This window comes from Sinohyriopsis cumingii, chromosome 18 (assembly GCF_028554795.1).
Source record: "Sinohyriopsis cumingii isolate HCF-2022 chromosome 18, ASM2855479v2, whole genome shotgun sequence".
In the NCBI taxonomy this organism is placed as follows: domain Eukaryota; kingdom Metazoa; phylum Mollusca; class Bivalvia; order Unionida; family Unionidae; genus Sinohyriopsis; species Sinohyriopsis cumingii.
This window is the reverse complement of record NC_142978.1, coordinates 39,100,876-39,124,715: the sequence shown is the minus strand read 5'-3', so window position 1 is coordinate 39,124,715 and position 23,840 is coordinate 39,100,876. Positions and strand designations below refer to the sequence as shown.

Here is a 23,840-nt window from a genome sequence, read left to right as displayed (position 1 = left end):
ACAATGCCTTGCTCATCAAACAAAAGTTTAATCTGCATTCTGAGAACAGTCACTTTTGACAAGCCTTAGTGACCACTTGAGGACATTAATGTAGAAAATTTGATTGGGGGGGGGGAATAAGAATGGATGTTGTGACTAGATGACAGCTTTGTACATACAAAGAGAAGTTTAACTTAGTAATTTCTGCTTTAATTTGACTAACTATATGTTTGCTGTTGAATATACTTGCACAGACATAAAATGTAATGTTAAATCCTCTTGTATTCTGACCAAACATTTTGTCCAACGCTTGCTTGCTGTTGATAATATTTACATATTTTAATAACAGGAGGTACTGGCAATTTCTGCATGATGCTGGAGGCATGTCTACCTTTCATAATACCAACATGTGAATAATAATGTCAACATGTGATGTTGGTAATTTTGTACCTAACTTGACTACACATGTCTGTGGCCTCATATCTATTGTTAATAATTACACATAATTGATTATTCTCATGCATTTTATTAAATAAAGGTGTTTACTGTTCATAATTCTTATGCAAGCATAAATGAGGATTGGTAATTTTAATGTATTTTGACCAAGCACCGTGTCTGAAGACTACTGGCTACTGATACTAATTACACAAATAAATGAGGTGTTGTTAATTTCTTTTGTATTTGTTAACTTACATTCAGGTAGGTAAAATAAAAAGATCTTCCCACTATTATCTAACTTGATACTAACATGACCAATAAAAAATAATTATCCCACTGTCAACAAACTTGATATTAACATGATCAATAATAAAAATAATTATCATACTGTCAACAAACTTGATACTAACATGATCAATAATAAAAATAATTATCCCACTGTCAACAAACTTGATACTAACATGACCAATAAAAAACAATTACCCCACTGTCAACAAACTTGATATTAACATGATCAATAATAAAAATAATTATCCCACTGTCAACAAACTTGATACTAACATGACCAATAAAAATAATTATCCCACTGTCAACAAACTTGATATTAACATGACCAATAAAAAAATAATTATCCCACTGTCAACAAACTCGATACTAACATGACCAATAAAAAATAATTATCCCACTGTCAACAAACTTGATATTAACATGACCAATAAAAAATAATTATCCCACTGTCAACAAACTTGATATTAACATGACCAATAAAAAATAATTATCCCACTGTCAACAAACTTGATATTAACATGACCAATAAAAAATAATTATCCTACTGTCAACAAACTTGATACTAACATGATCAATAATAAAAATAATTATCATACTGTCAACAAAATTGATACTAACATGACCAATAAAAAATAATTATCCCACTGTCAACAAACTTGATATTAACATGACCAATAAAAAATAATTATCCCACTATCAACAAACTTGATATTAACATGACCAATAAAAAATAATTATCCCACTGTCAACAAACTTGATATTAACATGATCAATAATAAAAATAATTATCCCGCTGTAAACAAACTTGATACTAACATGACCAATAAAAAACAATTATCCCACTGTCAACAAACTTGATAGTAACATGATCAATAATAAAAATAATTATCCTACTGTCAACAAACTTGATACTAACATGATCAATAATAAAAATAATTATCCCACTGTCAACAAACTTGATACTAACATGATCAATAATAAAAATAATTATCATACTGTCAACAAACTTGATACTAACTTGATCAATAATAAAAATAATTTCATATGGTATTAATATTGAAAATGGATAATGTTCTGTTTCTACCTATATAGTTATTATCTTCTATGCCAGTAATAGTACATAATACACTGTACAGCTGCAGCTCTTACAAATTAAAATGCATAGTTCATTTTGTGACAAATATTGTATAGCCATCTGAAAATATGGAACCTTGTTCCACTAGAATATATGCGCTTTCAAAATCTCATTGGATCAATAATAACTAGGTCAGACTATCATCTATTACTCATTTTGATGTTAAGCATAATATTAGTTGCAATTGTTTTTTTAAAGTTGAAATCCATTTTTTAGTAAAAGATAGGCAAAACACGATGGCCAGTATGACTGCCAGAGGAAAAACCAGAGGAAATGCTGTTAAGAACCACTGACCCACAGGAAGCTACTGGCAAGCTTTCTCATATACAGTGTACCCATATTAGCTGAGCCTGAGATTAAAACCCACATATTGGTGAGATATCAGTGATCAATAAAGGAAAGCAATTTAGACCACTCATTCACCTGGGATCCAAAGTATAATATTAGAGATTTATATCTCAGAATTTAAACAACATTTATTAAAACTGAATGCATCTTGCTATAAAAAAGCTCATAAAAATAAAAACATTCAGTGAAGTCCGACCCCTGCCTACCAGAAAGAAATTATCCAATGACTAACCCTTGTAACAGTAAAAGTCCAATGACTGACCATATAACAGTAAAAGTCCAATGACTGACCATATAACAATAAAAGTCCAATGACTGACTATATAATAGTATGTACAGCTCTCCCTCGTTATAGTGCACATTAAGATAATCCAATTGCATATAGAACATAATATCACTATGGTGACCAAAATTAAACCATGTACTAGAATTGATCCATCAAATATATGACAGAGTTGAAAGAAAACAACATGCAGTTTAGTATCGTATCTATATTTCTTTTAAAACTTTGTTATTGACAAAAATAAGTGTACAAATAGTATGAAGTAAATAAATATATTTAATTTACATAAGTAAAATTATGTTTGTTTAACTGCCATTTTGTTTGTCTTCTCCACCCTACCAATGTGACATGCATTACAGTTTTGCTATCATTCTCAGAATACCATTTTGGTACAAATTGCAGTGAGTAGTTATTAACCTTAATTACCACGTTTGATTCCTTAATCTCAAATGACTTGAAACTTATAAAGCAAAAAGGACAGCACCATGAAAGACTTACACTACCTCTCCATAACCAAATGGCTTCAAAGTTCAAGACCAAGAAGGAAATTGTGACAAAAAACTTAAACATACTGAGTTATGACTTTAACCTTGAAAATATTACTCCTAATGTGTTGGATTTTAAATGTAGCTTTAAGAAATTGTTAGCGATATCGCTACGATGTCTGCAGTGTGGCAATTTATAGTGATGTCTAGCACTGGGGCATCATGCTGCAGACATGTAGCATCATGTGCCACTCAATCATATTATCCAGAAACCAGGCCAACCAGTCATGACACTAACCTCTTAATGCTGAGTGCCAAGCAAGGCAGCTGCTAGTACCATTTTTATAATGCTTTGGTATGACCTGACTGGGGTTCGAACCTACAATCTCTTGCATCTGAGGCAGACACTCTAACCACTTGGATCACCGGAGTGTTAGATTCCCCACCTTCCATTAAGATAAGGTACAAGTATACAAAGTTTTTATTCCTTAATCTGAAATTGCTTCAGAGGAAAATAAAGTTTTGATAGAAAACTAAAGTATTGAATAGTGACCTTTAACTTGTAAACAGAAACCTAAATTAAATATGTATCGCACCTTTCTAATAGTTAGATATAAGTATGATGAGTGGTCTAAAGTGCTCACCTTTACCGATCACTGCCATCTCACCACTGTGTGCCTGGGTTTGAGTCTCAGGCTTGGCCAATGTGAATATGTGAGAAAACTTGCCAGGAGCTTCACACAGGTCTGTGGATCTTTTTGGTTTTTTTTTCCAGGGTTCTTCCTCCGCTACTTATGCTAGCTATCATGTATAGTGTATCTTGTGCAAAGAAATAGTGTTAAACCCATAACAACAACAATAAGTCACCAAAGTTTTATTTCTTAATCTTAAAATGACTTTAAGGTTACGGAGAGGTAAAGAAAATGTCATGGAAAACATAAAATATTGGCCCATGACCTTAACACTGAAGATCATGATCCCCAATGTGGTCCTTGACACACATTCTAATGATAATGTATAAATATAACAATTATACAGTAAAAACTGTTATGAGCGACCTCTACTATGAGCGACCAGCTGTCATTTCTGAGCACAATCATAATGCACAGATTGATTAAATTATATAAATGCTCTGTTATGAGTGACCATCTGCTGAACGCGACCAGCAACCACGATGTCCTAGCATAATATACATTTCGACACTGCTATAAACGACCGCATTGCAAAAAAGAAACAGATCGACACCACCGACCTTGACTTAATCCTTTGTAAACATGAGAGCTCAGGATAAATGTAGTATGCAAACAAAGTGCACATTAAATAACACTACAGTTGAACAACCATGTAGCGAGATAAACACCACTAACCATCATTTAAACCTTTGTAACAATGACCAAATAAATAGTAAAGACTGTTCTAATAAGGTATTTAATTAAAAAAATTGGCTAGCTACCAGTTTTGTGAAATTTTCAAGTCCAGCATATGGTGTCATTTGTAAACTGCAGTAAACCAGACTAAAGTACGTCACTAACTGCCACTGTAGTGCCGAAGTCATGTGAATAGCCAATAAGGTTACCCATTTTTTCATCAAAGTGAGTAATGATGGACATTTTCAGTTAATTTAGAGGTTTGTATTTTTTCTTTATTTTTGTGAAAACCCACACAACGCCAAAAGTTCTAATGTCCCAGTGAGAAATCTTTTGAAAGGGCTTCAGTGTAGGGTTGAGTACATCCTTTGTCTTTCCAAATAATCCGTAATGCCTGGGGTGGGGTGGGTGGTGAATGCACCCTTTATCTTTAATAATAGTAAGTGAGAATCATTTCCAGATTCATTTTTTATATTTCTTTTGTTACAGTGTTTCACCAAGCCACCATCTGTTTACCTGGGTGCAGATGGTTGCAACCTTTGTTTATTGAGTTATAACGCTGATGATTTAAACTTTGTCTCAAAATAAATGTATTGTTTCTTGATGAGTTAATTATGTCTTTTTGTTTCATTCATTGGTACATAATATATATTTATTCCACATTTCCCCAAAACCTGATCAAAACCAAATACATCTGGTCATTATTATGTTCAACATTAATACCAATGGCAGAACCTCAGATGAAAAAAAGAAAAATTCTAACCCCGGAAGAAAGAACATATTCATGTGATGTTCAAATACAAATTTGATTTACGTTGCTTGAAAATGTATATCTTTAAAATATAAAGTTATTTTGAGAGGAATGCATGCAATATTTAACAAGATTTATGAATAAAGCATATGATACATGTACAGTGAGTATGGGTATTTTTACTTCTTCAACAATGCTACTGATACTGGACACCAGTCCATTTTCACACATCTCATATGAGAGACCACCTGTCTTGCAAGACCGCTCTTGGCTGGCAGAAGGGGTGATCTCTCTTAACAGGTTTTACTGTAAATGTTCAGTCCCTTGATAACACATGTCGTCATAATTACTGAACTTAAACAAAATGTGTAGATGAAAAAAATGGATGGACAGACAAAAATGTTGATGCTTGTCCCCCACTTTTCATTAAAAGGTGTAAAAGCATAATCTCTTGAAGCTGCAACAAATATTTGTAACATGTAGACAATTTCCAAAACAATCATGAGTACAAAGAAAGTGAAATGTTTTAGGTAGTATGTATGTATAGGGTTTCATGCCAGATCAGATTTTGATACAACTTTTACACTGAGTATTTATATAATAATTTTAAAAACTCTCTAAAAGTATAATTTCTTGCATCAAACAATTTCTAAATGTGCTAAAGAAAGTAACATTTGCAAGTTTGACATAAATCAATTTTGAGTTGGGAAAGGGAAGTAACTCTAAAAATTATTTGTTAGGAGTTTGTAAATCATAATGTATGTTAAGATTCACTGATGTACGTGCATCTTATAAAAAAGATATTTCAGTAAGACCAGTCAATTCTGATTTGGAAAAAGATCATTAAAGGCATTAATTTTGTCTTACATGGATCATGGGAAATAATAAAGCATTAAGTTTGTCCCGCTTAGATCATGGGACATAATAAAGCATTATTTTGTCTTACATGGATCATGGGACATAATAAAGCATTATTTTGTCTTACATGGATCATGGGACATAAAGCATTATTCTGTCTTACATGGATCATGGGACATAATAAAGCATTACTTTTGTCCTACTTGGATCATGGGACATAAAGCATTATTTTGTCTTACATGGATCATGGGACATAACAAATCATTAATTTTGTCTTACATGGATCATGGGACATAAAAAAGCATTAATTTTGTCCTACATGAATCATGGAACATAATAAAGCATTACTTTTGTCCTACTTGGATCATCAAAACAGATCTGCAAATTTTGATGACGATCTTGAGAACTCTGTATTTTATTCACATCTAGCATGCCTTGATCTGACATCAAAAGGCAAATATATTTACGTAATTATAGGTTAGTGTATGCATACTGTCTTATAACTCAGGTGGACAAGTTGTTTCATGCATAAAAGTTTTTGTGTGTGTATGTAATTTGGATTTTAATGTAGCTTTAACAAATTTTCAAGTCATATCGTTAGGATGTCTGCAATGTGGCTGTTGATAGTGCTGTCTCGCACTGGGGCATCAAGCTGCAGACATGTAGCATGATGTCCCACCCAGTCACATTATCCTGACACCAGGCCGACCAGTCCTATACTAACCTTTAATGCTGAACATCAAGTGAGGCAGCTGCCGGTACCATTTTTACAAATCTTTCATATGACTCAGTTGGCATTCAAACCCATGACCTCCCACATCAGAGGCAGACACTCTAACCAATTAGACCACTGGAGCAGTCTACACAGAAGTTTGTTTGGTAACTCAATTTGGAAGCGACCAACCTTGGATTAATGTAACTACTGTGCCTAGCAAGAGCAGAAATTGGACCAAATGCTGCCTGGCTACAGGAAAGGAATATGAACTTACTGATAATGGCTTGTCTTCTTTGGTGGGAATGTGGACATCATTTTACTTGCCGGGAAAACAACAAAGCACTCTAAATAATTATTCTTTGGAATTAAACTAAGTAGAGTTTATATGGATATAAATAATGTAGACATTTAAATATAAATTATATCTTTGAAGCTGAATGAGTTTGGTATGTATTGTCTATAATTTCTATTTCTGTGCAGTACTGTAGTCCTTTTCTTATATCACCCCCACCAGTGCCCACCTCCTTTGTATGGCCAGTCTTCTTGACACCATTGAGTTTGTGTACAGAAGCATCCGCATTGACCACCACCTCTATGATATGGTATGCAGTCAGCATATTAATCCAAAAAATATTAAATTTACCCCTCACACTCAGCCACAGTTTATTTAATATGTGTTCAAACCAATTATTTAATTCACATGGTTCGGTAAGTAATCCAATCAATTTTGACTGATGTCTGTTTCCAGACATCAGATTTTGTTACTGAGGTAATTGCTGGCTAACATACATTTATAACAAGTACCATTATGTTTAATATTGAATCATTATCTATAATCGCTGATTTTACAGGAAGTTGGCTCAACAATATTATGATTTGGTTTCAGGCTTCACACAGCTTTAGAGTTCTTCTCTTTGATGATTACAACCAGAACAATATCATAACTTGAATAATGTAGGCAAATAGTTTTTGTTGATTGACACACATAGAGAGATTAACCCTGAATAAAAAACAGGGTCCCAGGTGAAGACCGAAACAAATCATGTGACAGTACACGTATCACTTCCTTTAGAAACAGGTATTTTGTATACTCTAAAAATGTTTTGTCTGCATGATCAAATTGTGGTAAAATTAGCAACAAAGGAAAAAGTCATTACAAATATTTAACATGTCATCATGCATATGGAAAATTCTTACTTTAGAAAAAAATGTAAAAGTTATTCAACTCAATAACAGTGGGTATAGTTCAAGAGTTCTTGCCAAAAATTTCATAAAATATTACAACAGATATGATAGAAATAGTCTACAGCAGTGGGAAAATAGAGTAAATGGAGAGAGAACGATTCTAAATGTCATGTGATGTTTGTAGCAAGAATTAAATGAAAAGGTTTTTGAATGGTTTTGCACTGCACATGATATGAACATTCCGACCACTCCAGTGGCCTAGTGACTAGAGCATCCGCATTGGATGCGGGAGGTCACAGGTAGGAACCCAGGACCGAGTGATACCAAAGACTTACAAAAATGGTACTTTGGTCTAACAGCTGCCTCGCTTGGCGTTCAGCATTAAGAGGTTAGTGTTAGGACTGGTTGGCCTGGTGTCAGGATAATGTGACTGGGTGGGACATCATGCTACATGTCTGCAGTATGATGCCCCAGTGCTAGACATCACTATAAACTGTCACACTGCAGACATCGTAGCGATATGACTGAAAAATTGTTAATGCTACGTTAAAAATCAAAATCACACACACACACAAGAACATCCCACTCATGTCCCATGCTTAAGAATGAAGTACTATTAATGTCTGTTCACATGAAATTAAAGACAAGAAGAACTTTTTAATAATTAATGTTGTTGTTGTTGTTGCTGTTGTAGGGTTTAACACCATTTTTCAGCACACGATAGGCTATACATGGCGGCCAGTATTAATGGTGGAGGAAGAACCCGGGAAATCCCCGCAAAGAACCACCGACCCTCGAGAAGCTAATGGCAAGCTTTCTCACATATCCAGATTGACCGAATCTGAGACTCGAACCCATGCAGACAGACGTGAGATGGCAGTGATCCATAACGGATAGCGATTTAGACCACTCGGCCACTCGGGGCCCACAAAAATTAATGTTACTTTTAAATGACAATATTAAATGTTTTGAAGTTACATACAGCTTTCTTACGTCATACACAAACTTCTCACAAATATAGTCCCACTCTGGAAATGACACCCCTCTTACAAGACCGCTTTCCCAGTGCAGATGGGGGGGGGATTGACCTTTAAAAAAGGGGGACCACTATATTATGACTGTTTTCTCTTCAACAAAAGCTTCAGATAAGTGGAGACTGCAAAATGGCAAACAGAATGATTGAAATCTCTCTCATATTGGGCCTTATCTTATTTAAGATCATGAAGTGTAAAAATAAAAATGTGATGCCTACATCCATGTTACACATATCGATTATTTAGCTTATCTATTCCAATACATCCATGTTACACATATCGATTATTTAGCTTATCTATTCCAATACTCACATATCAAGCAACATTTTGTACATGCTTTATTGCAATTACATCTGATGCACATGAATTTAATATTGATGAAATTGTATTTTGGAGACTTCAATGTCCTTTTTTTTCTGTACACAATCTCTTCCCCCAAAATGATTCTAATTTTACACATTATATTTATTACTTCGAAAAAAGACCAGTTTCTTTTGTGTACAAAATATTACAGAAAATACAGTAGATAGGGATAAACATAATATTGATCCAATAATGCTGGCTAGAATAATAATAATAACAGGATGCTTTGGAAGTTACCTGTGTATTTATTATTCTGTAACACTCAATGGTAAAGACAGAGTAAACCTGACTTGAAAGACCACCTCTCATTTTAAGACCAGATGATTCATACACACATCTGTTTTATTACAATATGAGCTTCACATAGAGATCTGTTTTATTACAATATGAACTTCATATAGAGATCTGTTTTATTACAATATGAAGTTCATATAGAGATCTGTTTTATTACAATATGAACTTCATATAGAGATCTGTTTTATTACAATATGAACTCCCAAAATATCAAATCTTGTGAGACCTTACTTTGCAGGCAGAAGGAATGGTTTCTCAAGCTAAATTGTAACTTGTGCTTATATCATTCATACCAAAAAGTCGGACAATGTAATCGAACATAACTGGAAACTGAGATGATGATAATAATAATAATAATAATATTAATAATGGAAGACACATTTATAAGGAATATACATGCAAAATTCATTAGGTCCTTATAATTATATATTGATGTCCATATAAATATTTATTCATAACACTTAATTTGGTCAGGATATCCAGAATGTACCAAATGTACATTTATTATAGCTGCATTGGTATTAACCAAATTTTATTGTAATAAGAAAATAATAAATGGAAAGTCAATGAAATTCTGATTGCTACATGTATGTCATCCCTCTAACATTGTATTTTTAGAGGAAAATAAAAGATTAGCGAATATACTCACAAATAAAATCCAACCACAAACAAACAGACTCTAACATGCCATTGAACAGTGCACCAACAGATCAGGGTCTATGTTTTTTGTTCTGCTGATGATGCCTAGCAAACTGGACAGACCCAGATCTTCTAGTGCATTATGTAATGGCAGATCTGGGTCTATGCAGTTTGCAGTCAGACTCGACTTATAAGTGAGTATGTATGGTAATCGTTTTTCAAAGCCACTAAATATAAATCACAGCTGTTTATATGGGATGCACTATTAGGAGGATTGCAGCTGTGATTTTTAAATTTCACAAATAAACCTTTTATAAAAATGAATAAGATCAACAAACTGTGATATATTTCTGAAATTAAAGCAATGCAACATTGTTTGAGATTTTGAAGGTGGAAGTTAGTAAGGTAGTTAGCTAGAAAAAGTACTTGTCCAATAACAACACAGCTGATTGTTCTCTACAGGATAAGATTCTAAATCAACGATGACATGATTCTAAATTAACCATGACAAGATTCTAAATCAACCATGACAAGATTCTAAATCAGCCATGCCAAGATTCTAAATCAACCATGACAAGATTCTAAATCAACAATGCCAAGATTCTAAATCAACCATGACAAGATTCTAAATCAACCATGACAAGATTCTAAATCAGCCATGACAAGATTCTAAATCAACCATGGCAAGATTCTAAATCAACCATGACTAGATTCTAAATCAACCATGACAAGATTCTAAATCAAAGATGACAAGATTCTAAATCAACCATGACTAGATTCTAAATCAACCATGACAAGATTCTAAATCAACGATGACATGATTCTAAATCAGCCATGACAAGATTCTAAATCAACCATGACAAGATTCTAAATCAACCATGCCAAGATTCTAAATCAACCATGACAAGATTCTAAATCAACGATGACATGATTCTAAATCAGCCATGACAAGATTCTAAATCAACCATGACAAGATTCTAAATCAATGATGACAAGATTCTAAATCAACCATGACTAGATTCTAAATCAACCATGACAAGATTCTAAATCAACCATGCTAATAAGGATCTCATGTGTACTTGAATGTATACTCACTGGTCTGATTATCTTCTTGTCTACAAGCTCTGCCCTGGAGGTCCGTGAATATTGAAGAATTGCAAAATGTGGCCAAATCTTATCTGATGCAGAGGCAAAGTCTATCGGGGTCCTAAAAACAGAAAATGTGTACTGTATTAGCAGCATTGTTAGTAGTAGTAGTAGTAGTATTAGTAGTAGTAGTAAAGTAATAGTAGCAGTGGTGAAGTAGTAAAAATAGTACTAGAAGCAGTAGTGGAAATAGTAACACTAAGATTAGTAGTGGTAGTGGTGGAAGCAGCAGTAGTAGAATAGTAGTAGTTGTGGTGGTTGTGGTGGAAGTAATAGTAGTAGTAGCAGAAGTAATACAAGGAGCAGTAGTAGCAGTATGACAGTATGGTACAGCCCATATTGTCCAAGCTTGTTTGACTAAGACAGGTTAAATTAGTTTGTGTTTTAAAAAAGTCCTGGTTGAGATTACATATGACATCATTAAAATAAGAGAAAATGAAGACTCATCTAAACTGGATGGACAAAAGAAATAATAGTAAAATAAATCATGGTGAAGAAACAGAATTATATACAATATAATAGCATACACTACAATCTGAGGATTCACGCTGTGTAAGTTTGACCATTTCTTATAATGCATGTGTAGTTTACTGTTGAGAAAAGCTATATATTTTTCTTAATCCTTGACAAAAAAAGTCAATTATTTCTGTATACTCTTCAGAATGTAATTTTTGTTTTCTAACAAAACCTAAAACAAGAATACAATAAATGATACATGATATGTCTGCCAAATTAAAATGTGGAGCCCATTTTTCTTTTCAGTCTTGGTGACCATACCCTTTTACCTATTGACCCCAAAATTACTTCATGCCATTCTTGTCTCAAATGGAAGTCAATGCCAATGTCTGGTCATGATTTGTGCCATAGGACTCGAGTTATTTTGTGGAAACCATTTTCTTTCTTGGAGACCCTATGTCAGACTTGCCAATCCTGACGAGTCCGTCTCAGTAAGGCAGTTGATTTTTATCCGTAAGATTGACCAGTTTTCTGTAAGGTGTAGCAAAATATCAATAACTGCTACTGTAAAGCTGGAAAACCTAATTAAAAGTTTGACGCATAGATGATAAACATTATGTTCAACTGAAAAGTTTGTAAAGTACACACAGACTTTATTTACCACTAGTATAGTTGCACAAACTCTAGTTCCAAACCCTATGCAGCTCAATGGCTTTTTGCTATCTCTCAACTTGACATAATTCTTAGAAATACTTTTCCACTTCACATGACAATGGCAATCATTTCTCCCGCCATAAGACATACTCAAACTGGCATGTGATGTCCAACAGACGTAATTGTGTCCTTTCCAGCTTTTATTCACAAGAATCCAAATACTCCTTTTTATTCTTCTGTGTTGATTATTAATACTTTTCTAGAAGCTTATTTTCCCTTTCATCTTAAACATGAATCGCTTTCTGGATGCCATTTTAAAAAATTCTATAATCAACAGTTTTGATCATGTCAAAGTGTCTGGAGTGCTGCAGTAAAGTTAGGCTGGTTCCCTGACTAATTTCACTAATTCTAAGATGAAACCCAGATCCAAATAAAACATGAATGAACCGATTATTTGGACTTTTTGGCAACATTTTCCATAGTTTCTGCTAGTATGCTGTAAGTGCGTATTTTAAGGGTAATATTTTTAAGACTTACGGCAATATCGTAAGAGTTGGCAGGTCTGCTATATCCTCAACCAATGTCCTTTTAACCTGAATATCAATTAACAATTTCTTAGTCTTAAATGTAAGCACTCTGTAAAGTTTAGTCAAGGCATGTGGTACAGACCTTTGAGTAGTTTTGTAGAAATGTTTCTTTCTTTCAATCCAGGTGGCCTTGACCCATTACCTTTTAACCTGAAAATCAACATGTCTTCTTGTCTCAAATGCAAGCCATGCACAATGCTTAGTCAAAGGTAGGTGATAAAGATCTCACTATATCATGTGAACACCATTCTTCTTCTTCTTGGAGTCACTGTGACCATGATCTTTGATATTTTGACCCAAAAATCAACACGTGTCTTCTCTTATCTTAGTAACAAGCCATTTACAATGTTTGGTGATGATATATGTTACACAAGTCAAATCACTGGGTGGAAACAGTTTTCAATCTTTAGGTCCCCATCTTAGTCTGATTTAGATTTTCAACTTAGTTTTAACAATTTGAGTCATATTGCTTAAATTCTGCAGTGTAGAAGTTTATACTGATGTCTAGCACTGGGACATCATGCCATAAACATGCAGCATCGTGTCCCACCCATTTACATTATCCAGACACCAGGCTAAATAGTCCTAACAATAACCTCTCAATGCTAAGTGCCAAGCGAGGCAGTAGATAATACCATTTTTATAAGTCTTTGATATGACTCAGCTGGGCAGTGAACCCATGAGCTCCCAATATACAAGCTCTAACCACTTAAGCTACTGGAGCAGTCTGGGCCCCTGTGAAATTGACCTTTCACTTTTTGAGCCCTAAATCTATAGGTTTCTTCCTTGCCCCAAATGCAAACTATTTGCAATGTCTGGTAATGGCAGATGGTTGAGAATTTGAATTATTGTGTATTAATGAAATAGGGAACAGATATACAGACATGGACAGGTGGACAGACTGATGTAAACCATTACAACATGATATGCTCTAATGGCAGGTATATGTAAATTCAGAATTTGGATACTAAAGTAAAACTCATCTGAACAATGTCTGCTATGATCAACCAACTGTCATTTACTACCATAAACATCATAATATGGTTTGAATTTATAATTTGAACATATTGTCATGTGCAACCCCAAATGAATGCAACCAGCAGCCACAACATTAAGGCTAAAATGTTTTAACATTACTATACATCACAAAAAACACCAATAACCTTTATTTAATCCTCTGTAACAACAATGGCCATGTTGAGATAGCATGCAGGGCGCATGCATCATGCAATGGCAGATCTGGGTTTGTGAAGTTTGCAAATGGATTTAACTTATAAGTGAGTAAAGACAGTAATCAGTCATGAATAATAAGTTAGTGTGTGATTTCCACCAGATTCACTATTCATAAGCAAATTTATGAAGTCGCTAAGAAGAGTGTCACAAATATAGTCCATGCAGCGAAATCAGCCCACTGCACTACTAAGATCACAGAAAGTTCCAGCTGCAAAGAGCTCTTTGAGATTACTAGCAAGCTAATGTCAAGGAACAAATCAACACCACTTCCAACTACCTTCTCTCCAGTCGACCTTCCGGACATGTTTGCAAATTTCTTCTGTGACAAAGTACAAACCATTAGAGATAAGCTTGACACCACTATTTCAACTGACTCGTCGTCACCATACAGTTGGGATACAGAATTTGAGCAGCAACCATTAGCAGCATTTGAACCTGTCTCTATCGATTTCGTATGTACAATCGTGATGATGAGTGCACCAAAGTCATGTGAACTTGATCCAATTCCAACATCACTGTTGCTTGAGTGCTTAGATCCAATATTGCCTTCACTAACTGATGTTATTAATACCTCTCTCTCTCATCTGGGGAATTCCCATCATTTTTCAAAACTGCCATTGTAAAGCATCTGCTGAAGAAACCAACACTAGACCATAACGATTTAAAGAACTACCGCCCAGTTTCTAATCTCCCATTCATTTCAAAAATCTTAGAAAAGGTTGTTCTATCCCAGCTTGTATCTCATCTAAATTCAAACAGTCTTTTTAGCAATGTACAATCTGCATATTGCCCTTGCCACATTACTGAAAATACTCTTCTAAAAGTAGTTAATGACATTCTCTCTGCGTTGGATAGCGGAAAGATTACAGTCCTCACCATCCTTGATTTGTCTGCAGCATTTGACACAATAGACCATGATATATTACTTCACCGTCTCCAGCATGTATTTGGCATTCATGATACAGCCTTATGTGGTTCAAGTCCTACTTGGTCAACAGACACAAATTCTGTCTGCAAATGGAATACACTCCAGCCCAGTTGATCTATGTTGTGGTGTTCCACAGGGGTCTGTTTTTGGACCTGTTCTCTTCATTCTATACACTCAGTTGCTCTCAAGTGTCATAGATCATCATCCAGTGTCTCACCAATTGTACGCTGATGACACCCAAATATACAAATCTAGCCACCCAACTGAAGTTGATGCTACCATCCAAGGTGTAGAGAGGTGCATTTCTGATGTGAAATCATGGATGACTTGTAACAAGCTGCAGATGAATGATGATAAAACTGAGGCCATTCTGATAACAACATAAAGACTTTCTCATTCACATCCTTTACCTCAAACAATAAATATCAGCAACGCCAACATTAAATTCACACAATTAGTACGAAACCTAGGTGTTACTCTGGACAGTACTCTCACATTGCACCAACATGTCATGAACATATGCAAAGCTGCATATCTTGAGCTGAGAGCATCAGCTCAATTCACAAATATCTTTCAGTTGATGCCACTAAAACACTTGTGTGTTCATTAGTACTTTCAAGACTGGACTATTGTAACTCAATTCTGTCTGGTTCATCTAAATATCTACTCCAGAAACTTCAAAAAGTTCAAAACACAGCTATTCGGATCATACTTAGAATACCACGATCAGAGCACACCTCCCCGCTGCTCTGTACCCTACACTGGCTATCCATTCGATCCAGAATCAAACACAAAATTTGTTCTCTGTGCTACATTTCACTGTCGGACTCTAGTCCAACATACCTATCTGACCTCACCCATGTGTACACACCAGCAAGATACTTATGCTCCTCTTCTGACAATCGTATACTCATTATTCCCACTATGAAAACAAAGTCATATGGACAGTGTTCTTTTGCATACCAGGGCCCAGCAACGTGGAATGAATTGCCCACTGAACTTAGACACAAAGACACAGTAATCACATTCAAGAGGGCTCTCAAAACTCACTTATTTTGACTGCCAGAACAAACTTAAAGACCTAATAATGTTTCCTACCTGAAATATTCTCAGAATGTATTTTATTTTTTAATGTTTTTCTGATTTCATGTTGTTTGTTTTTGTAATAATATTATTATGTTTTTTATCTTATAGGTGTTGTCTAATGTTGTAAAGCGCTTAGAGCTTCTAAAGATTAGATGCTACACAAAGTCCTCATTATTATTATTATTATTTGGATTTATAATAAGTTAGTAATAGAGATGGATGAGTACCATGCTGGCCACCTAAACCTGGCCAGGTTTGCACTAACTAGAAATACCTGGCCCCTGCAATTCTCCCTACCCATCCATTCCTTTAATGTGTGTGTATGTCTGTGTGTGTGCATGCATATCTATTTATGTATGTGTGTGTGTATGTATGTGTGTGTGTGTGTGTGTGTATGCATGCATGTCTCTGTGTGTGTGTGTGTGTATGTATGTATGTATGTATGTATGTATGTATGTATGTATGTATGTATGTATGTATGTATTAAGGATAGATGGGAACCTGGTACAGCCACATGAATTTGCCTGGATTTGCACCACCCAAAAATACCCTGCCCAGCCAGATACCTGAAAATTTCACAACCAGTCCATCCCTAGTTAATAATAACTGATAACTATCAGAAATATAATATAAAAAAATAGCAATCAATAACTATCAGATAAAAAAATAACTATAATATGTTATATGTACCTCCTCTCTGCATCAGGAATTTCTGGCTTTGCCCCATGTTCTAAAAGAACCATTATTACCTGAAAAAAATATTTTGTAGTGTAATTCAATTATTAGTAAAGTATCAATTAACAACTGACAAAAAGATTTGATTTATTTATTGCTTCTAGCATCAGCTATGTATGTGTGTATCTACAAGTGGACTGCAATCTTCGTGGATAGCCATACGCTGAAGAAATGAAACATAAAGCGGTCAGCGACACCAAAATTACATCCATTCCAAAGAACCAAATGCAGATTTTTGTAATGATAGCCTAGAGTATAATACAGATATAAATATGTTAAAGTTTACAATGATCGTGGAAATTTCACCCATATTTTGACTTTTCTTCATTTTTTGTGTGAACTGTACCAGTATAGTATTTAAGTGCTGATCAAGGTGACCTTCGTTCTGGCCTCTGTTGCGAAGGGGCCTGCAAATGGAGGAAATAGAGCACTGTACTGGAACTGTTTGCATCATTTCTGTTATTGGCAAGTAGAGGGACTGCATCACAGTACTGAAACTGTTTGCATCATTTCTGTCCAAGGCAAGTATATGGATTGCATCACAGTACTGAAATTGTATGTGTCATATCTGTCATGGGCAAGAAAGACTGATCATTGGATGGCTTCTTTTGAGTGTGGATTTGCAAGTGGAGGAGTGTGACCACAATACAGAAATCACATATTAGTGCCATAACCCAACACTTTCTAAGCTACTGTCCATTTTTTTCAAACCACTAAACCTAAATTTCTCTCATGTGGTTGTGAATAATAATTCTGAATTTACTTAACAATTTTACATAATGCACATTTTCAAAAATATAATTATATCATAGTATTAACTATCTCAAAATAAGTCTGAGTTATATATCTTTTCAAACTCATTCATACATGCAAGTACCATTTGCATACATATGACAGGGAATACAGCTATCACCAGTGTCTATATATCTGTTGATAAACAGTTTTGTTTCTGCGACATGACTCTCAAACTGACTGAAATATCACTAGAAAACTTTATACACATACTGAACTGGTGGCTGAGTTGGACCTTTTGCTCTTCATCATTTTTCTATCAGTTTCAGTATTATGTGCTTTTGTCCATCCACACTTTCGTTACCAGAGCTAACCATTAAAAGTATCATAAAACCTGGTACAACAGTATTGAACATATTCCTATTCACAATTTTTCAGTTTCATTATATTTTATGGACCTTTTTACATTTTGTTCCCATCCATCTATTATCCACATTTTGTCTTTCTACCCACATTTTTGTTTCCAATGCATAACTCTCCGACTATTTTAGATGCAGTATCTATGAAACATGGTACACATGGTGTAGTGGTCCAGCTGTGTCGTTTCTCAATTTCAATATTATTAATGTTTTTGTTTCTTATTCAAGGTTTCCACATTTTTTAAGCAATAACTTGCCGATCATTTCAAGGTTTTCTCCTGGATGAAAACAATTTTTTTTCAGGTTCACTTATGCCCCTTACTGAACAGAATCTGCAACATACTGTCTTAGAAAACATGAATTTTTAAAATCAAAACCAGTTTTATTTTGTGGACTCATATTATATCTGACCATATACTAAACAACAGGGGGCCCTGAGTGGTCTAAAGTGCTCTCTGTTAAAGATCACTGCCATCTCACCTCTGTCTGTGTGGGTTTGAGTCTAGGATTCAGCCAATGTGGGTATGTGAGAAAGCTTGCCAATAGCTTTGAGGATTGGTGGTTCTTCCAGGGTTTTCCTGAATTCTTCCTCCACCATTAATACTGGCCGCCATGCATAGCCTATTGTGCGCTGAAAAATGGCATTAAACCCCACAACAACAACAACTAAACAACAAGTGCAACTACTGTAAGTCATATAAATCTGCAAGTGACTAAGTAAAACTTATAGAATAAAAATGTTAATTTTACTCTGCTTAACATCAAATGCTGGTATGAAGAAATATTATTCTAGAAAATGGTTGTTTTAAATTTTGACAAGAAACCCTTAAAAATATTTATAGACCTTTGTACAAAATGAATGAATGACACTTTTCTATGTTAAAAATACACTCATGTCTGTCTGGTGTTGTGTAATCTGGACTGTGTATTTATTGTAATCATTGTCAAGGACACCGAGAGTGTGGTATTCTGCAATGAAAATTATCCCAGCAGTTGGAAGATTTCTATGCATTTAGCAAGGCCTGATTGTAAAATTCACTACAAAAGGTGAGTTGGGGTGGAAGTGATGTCAATGGTTACTACTGATGATAATGTTAAATTATAATTTTTATGTCATTTCAAGTACAAACTACTAATTAATAAGTAAAGATTGAACACAATATGTTTTAACTTTAAATATCAAAGGGGAAACAGGAGAAGGTAAGCTTTATTATTTTTCTCCAGAAATTACTGAAATCACACTTGGCAGACAACTCTCTCACATACTGGCACAATGTAACCCTAGACTGGTTTACGAGCCTTCTTTACAGATCAAGATGGAAGTACTATAGTTTGCACAAGTACAAAAATGATATGCATGAAAATAAATTAATCTTTAGTACTGTATATAATCACTTACAAGTCAAGTACAAAACAAACAGCATAGACCTTGATTTGCCATCCCACAATGCACAGGCAGATCATGGTCTATGTTGTCTATTCTAATGATTACCTCTAACATGTTAACTGCATAGACAGATATATGCCAGTATATTATGCAACAGCAGATCATGGTCTATGTTGTCTACTCTAATGATTACCCCTAACATGTTAACTGCATAGACAGATATATGCCAGTATATTATGCAACAGCAGATCTTGGTATATGTTGTCTACTCTAATGATTACCCCTAACATGTTAACTGCATAGACAGATATCTGCCAGTACATTATGCAACAGCAGATCTTGGTGCAATCAAGTATAGACAGTATGTGGATAATGTATCACACACCTTGTATCCCAAGTTATGTTGTTGTTGTTGTTGTGGGGTTTAACGCCATTTTTCAGCACAGGATAGGCTATACATGGCAGCCAGTATTAATGGTGGAGGAAGATCGCGGGAAAACCCCGGAGAGAACCACTGACCCTCGAGAAGCTGCTGACAAGCTTTCTCACATACCCACATTGGCCCAATCCGAGACTCGAACCTACGCAGATAGAGGTGAGATGGCAGTGATCCGTAACGGAGAGCGCTTTAGACCACTTGGCCACTCGGGGCCCCATCCTGAGTTAAAATTGTCTTTGAAACATTGTAAACAGTAAACTATGAGCGTGGACTGGACCACCAACTGATCTATTAATTATATATACATGAAAATATGAGCTTTTTTTAGAAAACACAATATCAAACCATACCAGTCCTTTATATGTGTTGCTTGCTTAAAATAGCTAAAATAATACAAATATACCACAGATAAAGATGCCTGCCACAAAAAATGTACAAGTCACACAAAAAATGTACAAGTAAAAACAGTTGCAAAATACAGTGTGACCCAACTATAACACGGTGGTTGGGGTCCATAGAACCCAACCAAGATTATAGACTGAACCATGTTATAACCAACCAAGTCGGTTAGCTGAAGAAAATGATGCATTTACCTAAAATATGGTGGGGATGGGGGGTGGGTAATAAAAGCAGGCACAAAGCAATGTGCTTTTGATTAAATGAAGATAAACTAGTCTGAAAAACACTTCTATATTGACAGCTTACATTTGTGTAGTACAATCCATAATACATTAAGAACTGTACATGAATATAAGAAATCAATGAATTCGAGTATAGTGCACACGTTAAAAAATTCATGTACGACTCACATCCCCTTAGAAAATACAAATAACCCACATATAAAAAAATTGGTAGCATTCATTTTGATCTATATCCAATTGTCAAAAAACAGTTCACTACAAATGTCGCAAATAGCATGTGGCTATAGTTTGTTTACATTGCACTCGGCAGACAACTCTCTCACATGCTGGCATAATGTAACCCTAGACTGGTTTACAAGCCTTCTTTACAGATGAAGATGGAAGTACTATAGTTTGCACAAGTTATACATAAATTAGCGTATAATTTTGCTGAAGCTACCCAGGGGATCAGGCTATTCATAAGGAAATGAAAACGTGAACAAATTAAAAAGTTTAACAAATATCTCTGCAAGATACCCGATCTTAAATTAACTTGATAGCTAGATATCTATAGTTTCAAAAGATTGGAAATTTAACTTCTGTTCTATGCCACCATTGGTAGTGACTGAAAGCATAACTTTTTTCCTTGCAAAAATGAGACTTTCCCGGCACAATAAACATGTTCCAGTCACTTTGGAAAATGCAATGATCTATCAGATTCCAATGCTTGTATGTAAATTTGGTGTTAACTTCCTTTGATGAAAGTTGTTTTAATTTTTTTTGTTGTGAAGATTGTAGTCAGCTATTTTTTTTATTAAGGGTGCATGTGTTATTTAAGTTACCGCAAAAGGACAGCTTTGGAGGACCAAACAGATGTCCATTTCTTACTGCAGCAGCAACATCAAATAACTGTAGAATATTGATTGAGACTGAATTTTTGTTTCAATTGCTTAGTAATCAGTTTTCTTTGAAGTTACAGCAAAAAAATATTCTGGGTACATTTTAAAAACAAAAGAAATTAGCCATCATTTGGTCAACTGTAGGCGGAGTTACTGTTCCTGCCTTCAAAATTTGGTAGATTTTAGCTAGTCCTGGTAGCATGACTATAGGTTAGATCAACAAGTAGAGCTCTGTTGTTTTTTGTGGATTATTTTTACATTCCTGGTAGTGAAGTGATGTTGCCTTCCGTGCATGCATCAGAAATTAAAAAAGAATGGCCAACATGTGTTTGGTTCTGACAGGGATTACTATAGAAAATGCAATTGTTCTAAAGGATTTAATTTTACAAGTGAAAAGAAGAGGAATTTTACTTATCGTCCACACACAAAGTTCAGTATAAATAAATGTATCAATTACTAGTAAGTGGCCAATAGTCCAAGACTATTTCTTCAGAAAGATCCATTATGAGATGGTGCCTCATCCTGTCTCCACTACCATAAATGTCAACAACAAAAATAAATAAAAATATAAATAAAATGCAGAGATCCAACAGCATAGGGTACTCAAGCCAGATGTCATAATAAGTGGATTATGATACAACAATTAAGATGGTTTGTCAATATGAACAAAGAATTTGTTTATCTAATAATAAACACATTCTAGTGCATTTTATATCAAGTTTGCAGCTTCCTTAAATTCACGATGACTGTGAATTTTAATTACTTCATATACAAGTTTAAACAACCATCAATGTCGCAAAAACAACTCGCCAGCTGGTAATATTTTGTCACCAGTAAGGAAAATAAATCCCAATTTGTGATACTGATGAAGCCAGCATGATCACTGAATAAACTTTTTACGTTATTTTTCGTAGTTTTAGTATGAGAAAAATACATGTAAATGAAATGGCATGAGCCATGCCACAATTGTCTTGCTGCAGAATTCATACACAATCTCTTCCCCAAAAACGATAATAAACTTTTTACATGTTACTTTTCATACTTTTAAGAAAGAAAACAAATAATTTCATCTGTGAGAAAAATACAAGTACATGTATATGCAATTTCAGGAGACATGCCAAAATCATGTTATATCCAAATTCATATTATAATGGAGTATGCTGTTGCAGGGTCACACTATCATGAAATGACAATGCATGGCCTAATTTATAGTCCATTACAGTTTATCAATTACCTGAAAACAGAAATTACTAACCAACTGTTTTATTGATTAATCTTGTGGTATATAGTATATACTTTGCACTTACTGGGCCATGCTCCTGGAAAGTAGCGGCATGGAGTGGAGTCCATTTCGTTCCTTTGTTCTGATGATTTGGGTCTGAAATAGAATAGTACTAAGCAGGATTGTTTTCTATTTATAAAGGCTACAGGTTACATGCCTATCTCTCAGTTTCTCCTCCCTGCTTTTTTTTCTTTCTTTACTGTGATTACTGAAAAGCATGTTTCTAGAAATATGAACATGTTTTTTGTTGAATGCACTGTGTTATGGCTGGAATGTTAACTGTTTATTGAGGGTCCCTCATTACTTGCCTACATGGTCTACTCCCAAACTTGGTTCAAGTATGGAAATGTATAATTCCCTGTTAGAATTTATACTGTACCATAACGCCAGTTTCACACCTGTTGCAACAGTATTTATTTTTATATCAATGCAGACAATATAAAATGCAGATTTTGTTTGACAGATTTTACTAATGACATTAACCAATTAGCAAAAACTCTCATGGGCAATTTGTTCACTTGCTATTGTACTTTATATCATTACTTTTATTTCAAACAAAGCCACAATGGTATTTATTGTTATAGCAGTGCCATGAATATAAAGGGTATATTCTGCTGGATGCTTGAAAGTATGCACAGCAACAGAGATGGGATCACTTTGGTGTGGCAGTGTATACCTTAATCTGCTTCTTAGTTGAAGTTCAAATCCTGGACCAACCCTCAAGGTTGTATGTCACCTATCATACGAAGAGTTTCTATCCCATGTCAGATAAGGTATTTAAAATTACTGTATTTTACAGTTGTAAAATGATGAGCATATTTTGCAACTGATAAAGTTATTGTTATCACTGGACATGTCTGGCAGATGCAAGCTTTTCCAGAGGCTTGGTATGTACGCATATATGCTCATCAACACTATGCTGGCTATAGAGTGCCAATCAAAAGCTCAGTGGCAATAACTGCAGAGACAAAAACCTTGCCAAAATCTCCAGAAAGGCAAACCCTGAAATCAATAGTACATACGAAAATGTAAAAATGTGACAAATCTTTAATAATAAAAGGTAAACATACTGCGA

At 34.7% G+C, this 23,840-nt stretch overlaps 1 protein-coding gene across 1 annotated transcript in view; it reads right to left on the bottom strand.

Annotated features, from left to right (window-relative positions):
- Positions 1-23,840, bottom strand: part of LOC149776441 (inhibitor of Bruton tyrosine kinase-like) — a 67,615-nt gene that overhangs the window by 23,734 nt on the left and 20,041 nt on the right. Inside the window, exons 4-6 of the mRNA XM_089940857.1 lie at positions 22,791-22,861; positions 16,943-17,001; positions 11,258-11,369 (exon numbers count right to left, since the gene is read on the bottom strand). Coding sequence (XP_089796983.1) covers positions 11,258-11,369; positions 16,943-17,001; positions 22,791-22,861 — 242 coding nt within the window. The remainder of the gene's footprint in view (positions 1-11,257; positions 11,370-16,942; positions 17,002-22,790; positions 22,862-23,840) is intronic.